This window comes from Thunnus maccoyii, chromosome 15 (genome assembly GCF_910596095.1).
Source record: "Thunnus maccoyii chromosome 15, fThuMac1.1, whole genome shotgun sequence".
Lineage (NCBI taxonomy): Eukaryota > Metazoa > Chordata > Actinopteri > Scombriformes > Scombridae > Thunnus > Thunnus maccoyii.
In genome coordinates, this window is record NC_056547.1 from 2445523 (window position 1) to 2457559 (window position 12037).

General features: G+C 36.8%; 2 gene segments (V, D, J or C); one reads left to right on the forward strand and one right to left on the reverse strand.

Annotated features, from left to right (window-relative positions):
* LOC121913208 overlaps positions 1 to 12037 on the forward strand; it is an 899212-nt gene that overhangs the window by 847471 nt on the left and 39704 nt on the right.
* Positions 4789 to 5443, reverse strand: LOC121913239. The segment is given in 2 exon segments: positions 4789 to 5175; positions 5392 to 5443. Coding segments are annotated over 2 exon segments (360 nt in total).

The window sequence follows — 12037 nt, forward strand, 5'->3', positions numbered from 1 at the left end:
TTAATGTGTTTAAATGTTTGTAGTAGATACAAATATCATCTGTGTTGATTTATATCACTTATATTCTCTTCTGTTTTAATCATGATGTAACTCAGACCAGCTTCAATAAACTGGTCTTTACACATTATTGTCAAACTGAAATGTGAACAGCTTGAGAAGAAAAAAGATTAAAGAACAATACTTCTACTTTTAAAATGTTAACAAAAATGAGTATTTAAATTTCCACTTAATAGTTAACTATTATGAAGTTGAATTAAAATTTATTTCAACGATGTAAAAATGAAAAATGTTTTCATATCTCTGATCCTCTTACTGTGATTGGTTTCTTACTGTAAGATAATATTTAGTGTGATCTATATTTTTTGGTGGTGGGAGCTGTGATTATGAAAGTTTCTGATGCTGATTTGTGTTTTCATATTTTCTGTTAACAGGATATAATTGAGATAGATGTGATCCAGTATGAGGCCGAGGTCAAAGGTCATGACCAAGTAATTTCTAACCAAAAGTCTCCGGCCAATCTCTCTCCTCATTGGTCGGTAAATGGGTTGATTATCATTTTAAAACATTGGATCAAATCATAATATGGTAAGAATTGATGGAGAGAACCTGTGATGGAAAACTTAATTGATTTCCCCCGAGACAATCATTGTCCATAAACTGTTTTCCTTAAATTGTTCTGACATATTTTCATTCATCTTAAAAACTGCAATGTGCAAATTATTTAATCTATTTAATATGTGTGTGTGTGTGTGTGTGTGTGTGTGTGTGTGTGTGTGTGTGTGTGTGTTCAGTGAACTGTATCAGTCTCTGCAGTAGCTTCCAGCTGCAGCAGTCAGTTCAGTTTCTGTTCAGTCTGACTGAGGGAGGTTTTTGTACGACGCTTTTTCACTGTGTGAACACATACTGACTGTTGATATAGTGATAACTCTGACAGTAATAAACTCCTAAATCTTCAGCCTGAACTCCACTGATGGTCAGAGTGAAGTCAACTCCATTCCCTGCTCCACTTCCACTGAATCTGGAGGAGATTCCTGTAAATCTGTCTGATGTGTAGTAGATCAGAAGTTTAGGAGCTTCTCCAGTTTTCTGATGGTACCAGGACAGATAGTATTGTGAACCAGAGTATTGAGCAACTTGTCTATTAGCTTTACAGTCAATAGAGGCAGTTTGACCAAGCTACAGTGATTTGGCTGCTGGTTGAGTCAAGACAACATTTTGTCCAACAGACCCTGAGGAGAGAGAAGAAACACTGGACATGAGATGGTGAAACTCAGCTACACTCCAAATGATTTTCACATGACAGAAAAATGATTTTCCTCACCCTGAGTGAAGCAGAGGAGAGTCCAGATGAGGACAGAGATCAAAGTCATGTTTTTGATGAGGAGGATTTCTGTGGCTTCTGTTGTGATGAAGGACAGTTGTCAGTCATCCAGTGTTCAACTCTCAGGACTATAAACTCTCCCAGAGCACTGGAGCATGGTGCTGCTGATGCAAAGTGGCTCTCTATGGAAATGCTCTGACTGACTCCAACAGGGACTTGGATTACTCTGATGATGCTGTTTCATCAATGGATCAATCAGTTTATCAGATTATTGATTAACTATGTGTCAGTGTTCATTTTATGTGTTTCATTTATGTTCTGTGAACAGATTGTCTTCAGAAATGTCTGTTTTGATTCATTTTACATCTACAACACTCAGTTTTAATTCAAGACATAATTTAAAATACAGTAAACATGAAACAAAATGATTAATTTTAGAATAAGAATATAAATTATTGGCCTACTGTTATATATTTTCATATCATCCAGCTGTGTTTCATAGACTGAGACTGTTTTTGTAGAGTTTGTTGTGTTCAAAGTCAGAGAGCCGTGTCTCTCTACAGTGAGAGGTTTTTGTACGACGACTCAGTCAGTTTGTATCACTGTGGAACACGTTCGGTGGAGGAACCAGACTGGATGTTGGAAGTAAGTTAAACTTTTAAAGTATTTTATTTATATAGTATATTTTATATATATAGTATATTTTGTTTTCTGCACATATGTTTTCTCTAGAAATTGAAATTTCTGATTTTACATCTTCACTTCTAATTTTTGACCAACAATTGTCCACCAGCAACAAAAATAAGAGTTTTATGTTTCAAATTTAAATGATGAATCAATATATTCTAAGTGTTTGGTCCACAGTAGAAATCATGTAATGTTTTAGATTCAGGCTGAAATTTGAGGACTTGTAGTTTTAGTTTAATGTGACAAAGTCAGAGAGCCGTGTCTCTCTACAGTGAGAGGTTTTTGTACGACAACTCAGTCAGTTTGTATCACTGTGGTTGACTTTTGGTGGAGGAACCAGACTGGATGTTGGAAGTAAGTTTCTGCTCAAATATTAAATATCGAATCATCAGTTAAGTTTATAATTTCTGTGTCTGAACATTTGTAGTACATATAAGTTTCCACTGACCTGATCTAAAACACTTTAAAGTCTCAATTTTATTGTTCATTTCTCCTCTTTAACCTTGAAGTTGAACTCAAAGCAGCTTTACTGAACTTTTCTTTACATGTTCCAGTTAGTTTGTTAAATGTGAACAGCAGAAAGATTAAAGAACAACAATCCTACTTTTAAACATGTTTTTAAATTTTAATCTTTAAATCTCCAATTTGAGTGAATGTTGAGTTAAATTTATTCTGAACTGTGTGGGTGATGATAAAAAATGCTGAATGTCTCTCATCATTTAAAATGACAGAAATTGTCTTTTAACCTCAGTTTGAAATATTTCTTTGTTCTTAAAGATATTTGTTTCTTTAATATGTCTCAACATGTTGTGTATATTACGGCTGTCTGTTAGTTTTTTCTCATAATGTCCTTTAACACTGAATCTGATTAACTGTTGCTCTTTTGATAGTTTTGTCAGTAAAGTTGTTGGTATAAATTCTAAAATTAAATCAAGGATGTCTAAGATATATTTACAAACTTTATATCTTTATTATCAGTAAATAGTGTAAAATAAAATGCAGTAAAGAGTCATATGAGGACTTTTTCTGTGCTGATCTGCATGAGAGGTTTCTTCAAGGGAAGTGAAACAATGTGTGAGTGAGTGACTGGTGGAGCAGAAAAAACATCTGACAGAAACTCCTTAAAGGGGAAAATCCACTCTCACACAGTAAAGGTGTCTGGTGTTCGATTGACAGCTGTGTGGTCCCTGTCCTCTAATCTGATTGGTGTCTCCTAGGTGATGTCCGTCCCACCCTGACGGTGCTGCCCCCCTCCAGCGAGGAGCTGCAGCAGGGGAAGGCCACGCTCATGTGTCTGGCCAACGATGGCTTCCCCTCAGACTGGAGTCTGGCCTGGAAGGTGGACGGCAGCAGCAGCAGCAGCTTGGAGCAGAGCAGGAGCCCCGGGGTGCTGCAGAAGGACGGCCGCTACAGCTGGAGCAGTACCCTGAGGCTCCCTGCAGACCAGTGGAGGAAGGTGGTCTCTGTGACCTGTGAGGCCACCCAGGGCTCCCAGACTCCAGTCTCAGAGACACTGAGGAGAGACCAGTGTTCCCAGTCCTGACCTGACTCACTGCTACTGCTTTTACTCTGCTACTGCTCTCACTCTGATCTCTGCAACTATCTCTCTCTTTTATTTCACATGTTTCAGTAACAATATTTACTTGCTTGTTGTAATGTTTCAATATAATTTCAGTATTTCCAGACAATAAAAATCTGTTCATCAAATCACTTGTTTTCATCTTTATTATTATAAAAGTGTCTTAATTATTTTCACTTAATGGTAACAGTAATGATATTAAATTCTGATAAAAACTGAGTTACAAATGTTTCAACTGCTCTATGAAGACTTCAGAAGGAAAATGTAAGATCACATAATGTATTGATTCATATACTGTATATTAGAAAAATATTTACACTCAAACAACACTCTTAGATATTATGTGATTAATGCTACACAGTCATGGTGGTAGAAAGTCCATAATTTGTTTTCATAGTTTACAGTAAAGTCATAATAATTGTAAAAAAATGCTTTGCTGGAGTCACTTCAGATTTGTCTGTAATAATTAGTAATTGATTAATTTGAATGAAAAATCCTCCAATCATCTTATGTTACTGAAGTGTGTCAGTGCAAAAAATCTAATATTTTTATTTTTTCAGATGTATTAAAAGCATATACATAATCTTTTAAACAAAATCACAAAACCCTCAGAAATATGTTCTAAATCTGAAATAAAAAGCAAAATATCATCAAAATATCATCAATGAGTGTGATCTGACATTTTAACCCTGGACATTTTTACAAACTGCTTCTGCTGAAGAGTTGAAACACAAAGACAAATGAAAGAGATGAAAAAGGAAAGAATTCAAGTATTAATTAATTACATAATCAATTAAATGTTTTTTTGGTTTATATTATAAATACTTGCTGCTGGAATAAAATCATGCAAAATGACAAATATACGTCACATGACATGATTAGTAATTTTACAACACAAATGATAGTAAATTTTATCATGATAACATTTTGTAATTTATTTCTAAAACATTGTATGTTTGAGTATATATGGAAAATAGTAAGAGATGAAATAAATAAATAATAATAGTTTTAGTGTTCATGTGTTGTAGTCAGTAGATTAAACTTATTAAATAATTGAAATCATACTTCAACAGAGGTTAGATTTGATGTTCAGCCAAATGTTTCATATTGTGTATTAATGAAAGCATTAAAATAAATCTTTTTTTGTTGTTAAATACAAAATACTTAGTGTTAAAATGTTCAAATTACATTATTAAAACCTCTGTTGTTTTAGTTTGAGTGCAGCTGTTGAGTCAGATCAGTTCCTCTTCAGCTGAGGGAGATTTTTGTACGACATTGTATCACTGTGTGAACGGGAAGCTGTTATCCTGCTGACAGTAATAAACTCCTGAATCTTCAGCCTGAACTCCACTGATGGTCAGAGTGAAGTCAGTCCCAGATCCACTTCCACTAAAACGATCTGAAACTCCAGGCTGAAGGTTTGAAATTTGATAAATCAGGAGTTTAGGAGCTTCTCCAGGTTTCTGAAGGTACCAGCCGAGGTTAGTACCAACACCTGAACTGCTTTTACATCTGATGGAGACAGTCTGTCCTGGAACAACAGACTGAGATCCAGGAGACTGAGTCAGGATTTTTTGTCCTGATGAACCTGGAAAACATGAAAAAGAGGAGAAGGGTTATTGAGACAAATCCAGCTTGGAGAAAGATGATCAACATGAAAACAGAAGAGTATCATTTCTTTAACATGGAGAATAGATGGAAGAAGGTAAATGCTGCTTGTTTCAGTGTTTCTCCATCACAGCAGAACATCATTGTGGTGAACCTGGTTGCATCCTGAAGCAAAGTTTTCACTAGAGAGTCTCACCCTGAACAAGGAGCCCCAGGGTGGCCAGCAGTAGAGTCAGTGACATCATCATTGTGCTGCCGGCGGCGTGTCAGTGGCTCTGAAAGGTCTGGACAGCCACTGATCAACACTGGCCTCTTAACGGCTGGGAGCAGAGAGGCAGGGCAGATATGCAAACACACAGAGTCAGTGAACTGTAGCTGTCCTCAACATATCATGCTGTTTCCTCCTCACTGCTGGGAGAACTCAACATTTACATCATCCATATCATAAAGGAGTGACAATCTGAGGGAGAGAACTTCATTTGATTTCCATCAAGCGGTTAGAAAGACTGATGTGAATTCTGTAATCTAATAATTTTGAGGCTTATTATAAAAAATTGTTTTCAGTTCATCATTTTGTCTATTGTGTATCTTGTTTTTTCCAAAGTACAAAATGTGAATTTACTCGTGTGAAAGTCCTCAAAATCACCACATAGATAAATAAACAGTTTATAGATAAATTTAGGAGTTTTCCTCATTAAAATCTATCAAATACACTCAACATTATTATTATTGGTTTTGAACTTAACAAACCTTGAGCTGAATAATGCAACGATGTACAAAAATATAATAACATAGAAGTCATATCAGCCCGACCCTCCCTCCATCCCTCCCATTCCCACCCACCCCTTCCAGCCTGGTCGCCAGAATAAAACGTTGGCAGTTTACGTTTCTGCAAACCACAGAAACGTTGAATATCTACATATCCTAATAATAGGAAAGATCATCTATATGAGCTGATCTTTCCTATTATTAGGAGGAGGAGGGGTCGGTGGATGGTTAGTAAGTTTCTTGGCAGCAAGTTGGAAATCAGCAGAGAACACGGTTCGAGACCACCTCAAAACCAATGTCTGCTTCCAGTTTCAACCGACAAAAGCAGGTGTTTTTAGTGAGACGTCAGGACATTTGCAGCCGTTTTTCTGGTGAGAAAACCGGCTTTTTTTTAGTGAGACATCGGCCATTTTTATTTTATTTTTTATTTTTATTTTAACCCAAACCATGATCTTTCCCTAACTCTAACCAAGTGGTCTTTGTACCTAAACCTAACCAGACGTTAACCACAGCGTTGTCACACCATAAAACATCATTATTCAACGGGTAGAAATGTTAATATGCTACGTTTGTAGAAATGTTGATATGATGCGTATTACACGTGTTGTAACATATATATATTCAACGTTTCTGTGGTTTGCAGAAACGTTCAATGCCAACGTTTTCTTCTGGTGATTGGGTTGCCCCTTCAGGTCCAACTCCTAATTACTTCAGGATATGTACCAATACAAAGAGAGAGGGATAAGTTACAACAGTTCAGACTATTAAGAAGACACAAAAAAACAGTATAGTTGCAGAGAGGGAATAGATGACAGCTCTTGTGTATCAGTTTAGTTAAAAGAGTGGGATAGAGCAAGAAATAAATAAATAAAATATAAATTAAAAAAGGAAACAAAAAAACTGACTCACACATGACAGTTGGATTCAATACTTATGTTGAATGTTAGAAACCCCCCCCCCCCCCCCAAATCTTTTTAAACTCTCCAGGCTTTCCCTTCAAGTTACACATTATCTTTCCATTTGCTAGACACGATGCTAATTCATCAGCCCATCTAGCAGATGTAGGTGGATGTTCATCTTTCCATTGCATAGCTTTACATTTGTTGGCTATGATGAGGGCAAATCTAATAAATTTGAGTTTGTTTTTATTGACTTTTATCATGGAGGTATCACCCAATAGAATTATTCTTGGTTCTGTGGGGATGGTTGCTCCTATGATGTCACTTAGCTCATTAACTATAGAGATCCAGTATGTATTTAGACATGGGCAGGACCAGAACATATGTATCAGTGTTCCTGTTCCAGTTTTACATCTTGGGCAGAACTCAGAATACTGAGGTTTTATTCTGCGCAACCTGTCAGGGGTGTAGTATATTCTATGAATGAGACTGTATTGTATAATTTTATGTCTACTGTTAAAAGAGAAATACTGACTACCAATACACAGTGATTCCCTTTCCGCTTCTTCAAAATTACACTCAAGGTCTTCTTCCCATTTGCGTTTCACTCCTAACAATTCCCACCCTATGATTTGATATATTCCTGAGTAAGTATAGGATATAAACCCTCTTACTCCTGAATACACTTTTAAGAGAGCCAGTCTGAATGTGGGATGGAGCTGGTGAAGCAAATAAGAAACTGATTCTAGGACAGACATGAAGACATCTATCAAGTCAGACGACAGGAAAAATGATTCCAACATTCATATTGATCTGTGATATCTTTGACATCAGGGAAATACTGGAGTTGTGACTATTTTATCTCAGTTTATTGAAATGTGGATTCCAAAGGATGTAGGAAGGACGACGACAGGAAGCTTGTAGACAGATTGTGGGATTGACTGGTGTAATGCTGTACTGATGTGCTGCTGAATAAAAAAGGTTGTTTTACACCTCTCTGTCTGAGCGTGTATATTTACACCAGCAGATGTTTGTGTTTCATCTGTTGGAGCTCAGAGGATCATAATGTAAGTTATCTGCAACTTTTCAAACAATAATCTTCATGTAGCTGCGATCACAAACTGTAGACACCACGAGAGCTTTGATCAGTCTGCAGCTGCTTCCACATGTTCAGTGTTCTCACTGAATATCTGCTCTTCCAGTGGATCTTTTTCTCTTCATTAATGCTGCAACAATTATATTATCCTCATCTAACAGATCCACTACTGCCAGTCCAAACTTTCTCTTCAGCAGCGTTGTTACTGCTCTGTATAACAAAGTGAATATGAGAGAAAGTAAACACAGCTAGAACAGGTAACAGGTAGAGTCTACACAGAACTGTCAATCACCTGCTGAGCTGTGGAGACACCTTGATACAGAAGATTATTTCAAGCTTTAAGGAATCTGATGTTCTCAATGTATAACTTCATGTCACATTTCATATGTTTTAATAAAGGAACAAAGTACCTGTTTTGCCTCTTTTTTCATTTACTTCAATGTAACTAATTTGTTTCCTTCAGTTTCTATCAGGTCATCAGTACAAAGTTGTTACTGTGTTTGTACCACTGTGAGACCAATTCGTTATTATAGACATATGAATCAATTGTCTAATGGTTTAATCTGAAACTTGTATGTGTGTGTGTGTGTGTGTGTGTGTGTGTGTGTGTGTGTTCAGTGAACTGTATCAGTCTCTGCAGTAGCTTCCAGCTGCAGCAGTCAGTTCAGTTTCTGTTCAGTCTGACTGAGGGAGGTTTTTGTACGACGCTTTTTCACTGTGTGAACACATCCTGACTGTTGATATAGTGATAACTCTGACAGTAATAAACTGCTGCATCTTCAGCCTGAACTCCACTGATGGTCAGAGTGAAGTCAGAGTCTGATCCACTGCCTGAAAAACGATCTGGAATCCCTGATTCTGGAGTGGTAGCACCGTAAATGAGAAGTTTAGGAGCTTCTCCATCTTTCTGTTGGTACCAGGCTAAAGTGTCGGAATCATAAACATCCTGACTGGTCCTACAGCTGATGGTTGTGGAGCCTCCCAGAGCAGATGTCACTGCTGCAGGCTGAGTCACTGTGACCTGGCCTCTGGACTCTGAGGATACAGAGACAAAAACATAAAGCAGCGTCATGGTTTTGATGGTTTTGATGGTTCTGTCAGCTTCATTTCAGAGGGACGGATGTTCATAGAGGAGAGGAGTTTGATTCTCTGGACTTTACCTGTGAAGCAGCAGCAGAGGAGAGTCCACATGAGGACGGAGATCAAAGCCATGTTTTTGATGAGGAGGATTTCTGTGGCTTCTGTTGTGATGAAGGACAGCTGTCAGTCATCCAGTGTTCAACTCTCAGGACTATAAACTCTCCCAGAGCACTGGAGCATGGTGCTGCTGATGCAAAGTGGCTCTCTATGGAAATTCTCTGACTGACTCCAACAGGGACTTGGATTACTCTGATGATACTGCTTAATCAATGGATCAATCAATTTACCAGAGTATTGATTACCTATGTGTCAGTGATCATTTTCTGTGTTTCATTTATGTTCTGTGAACAGATTGTCTTCAGAAATGTCTGTTTTGATTCATTTTACATCTACAACACTCAGTTTTAATTCAAGACATAATTTAAAATACAGTAAACATGAAACAAAATGATTAATTTTAGAATAAGAATATAAATTATTGGCCTACTATTATATATTTTAATATCATCCGGCTGTGTTTCACAGACTGAGACTGTTTTTGTAGAGTTTGTTGTGTTCAAAGTCAGAGAGCCGTGTCTCTCTACAGTGAGAGGTTTTTGTACGACGACTCAGTCAGTTTGTATCACTGTGGTACACGTTCGGTGGAGGAACCAGACTGGATGTTGGAAGTAAGTTAAACTTTTAAAGTATTTTATTAAATCCTGAGTGATATTTAGGTTTTTGCACATATGTTTTCTCTAGAAATTGAAATTTCTGATTTTACATCTTCACTTCTAATTTTTGACCAACAGTTGTCCACCAGAAACAAAAATAAGAGTTTTGTGTTTTAAATTTAAATGATGAATCAATATATTCTAAGTGTTTGGTCCACAGTAGAAATCATGTAATGTTTTAGATTCAGGCTGAAATTTGAGGACTTGTAGTTTTAGTTTAATGTGACAAAGTCAGAGAGCCGTGTCTCTCTACAGTGAGAGGTTTTTGTACGACGAAAGCAGCTTTACTGAACTTTTCTTTACATGTTCCAGTTAGTTTGTTAAATGTGAACAGCAGAAAGATTAAAGAACAACAATCCTACTTTAAACATGTTTTTAAATTTTAACCTTTAAATCTCCAATTTTAGTGAATGTTGAGTTAAATTTATTCTGAACAGTGTGGGTGATGATAAAAAAAAATGCTGCACATCTCTCATCATTTAAAATCACAGAAATTGTCTTTTAACCTCAGTTTGAAATATTTCTTTGTTCTTAAAGATATTTGTTTCTTTAATATGTCTCAACATGTTGTGTATATTACGTCTGTCTGTTAGTTTTTGCTCATAATGTCCTTTAACACTGAATCTGATTAACTGTTGCTCTTTTGATAGTTTTGTCAGTAAAGTTGTTGGTATAAATTCTAAAATTAAATCAAGGATGTCTAAGATATATTTACAAACTTTTATCTTTATTTTCAGTAAATAGTGTAAAATAAAATGCAGTAAAGAGTCATATGAGGTCTCTCTCTGTGCTGATCTGCATGAGAGGTTTCTTAAAGGGAAGTGAAACAATGTGTGAGTGAGTGACTGGTGGAGCAGAAAAAACATCTGACAGAAACTCCTTAAAGGGGAAAATCCACTCTCACACAGTAAAGGTGTCCAAGTGTCTGGTGTTCGATTGACAGCTGTGTGGTCCCTGTCCTCTAATGTGATTGGTGTCTCCTAGGTGATGTCCGTCCCACCCTGACGGTGCTGCCCCCCTCCAGCGAGGAGCTGCAGCAGGGGAAGGCCACGCTCATGTGTCTGGCCAATGATGGCTTCCCCTCAGACTGGAGTCTGGCCTGGAAGGTGGACGGCAGCAGCAGCAGCAGCTTGGAGCAGAGCAGGAGCCCCGGGGTGCTGCAGAAGGACGGCCGCTACAGCTGGAGCAGCACCCTGAGGCTCCCTGCAGACCAGTGGAGGAAGGTGGTCTCTGTGACCTGTGAGGCCACCCAGGGCTCCCAGACTCCAGTCTCAGAGACACTGAGGAGAGACCAGTGCTCCCAGTCCTGACCTGACTCACTGCTACTGCTTTTACTCTGCTATTGCTCTCACTCTGATCTCTGCAACTATCTCTCTCTTTTATTTCACATGTTTCAGTAACAATATTTACTTGCTTGTTGTAATGTTTCAATATAATTTCAGTATTTCCAGACAATAAAGATCTGTTCATCAAATCACTTGTTTTCATCTTTATTATTATAAAAGTGTCCTAATTATTTTCACTTAATGGTAACAGTAATGATATTACATCCTGATAAAAACTGAGTTATAAATGTTTCAACTGCTCTATGAAGACTTCAGATGGAAAATGTAAGATCACATAATGTATTGATTCATATACTGTATATTAGGAAAATATTTACACTCAAACAACACTCTTAGATATTATGTGATTAATGCTACACAGTCATGGTGGTAGTAAGTCCATAATTTGTTTTCATAGTTTACAGTAAAGTCATAATAATTGTAGAAAATGCTTTGCTGGAGTCACTTCAGATTTGTCTGTAATAATTAGTAATTGATTAATTTTAATGAAAAGTCCTCCAATCATCTTATGTTACTGAAGTGTGTCAGTGCAAAGAGTCTAATATTTTTATTTTCTCAGATGTATTAAAAGCATATACATAATATTTTAAACAAATTCAAGCCTCAGAAATATGTTCTAATTCTGAAATAAAAAGCAAAATATCATCATCATAAAGAGATATAAAATGAGTGTGATCTGACATTTTAACCCTGGACATTTTTACAAACTGCTTCTGCTGAAGAGCTGAAACACAAAGACAAATGAAAGAGATGAAAAAGGGAAAGAATTCAAGTATTAATTAATTACATAATCAATTAAATGTTTTTTTTGGTTTATATTATAAATACTTGCTGCTGGAATAAAAACATGCAAAATGACAAATATATGTCACATGACATG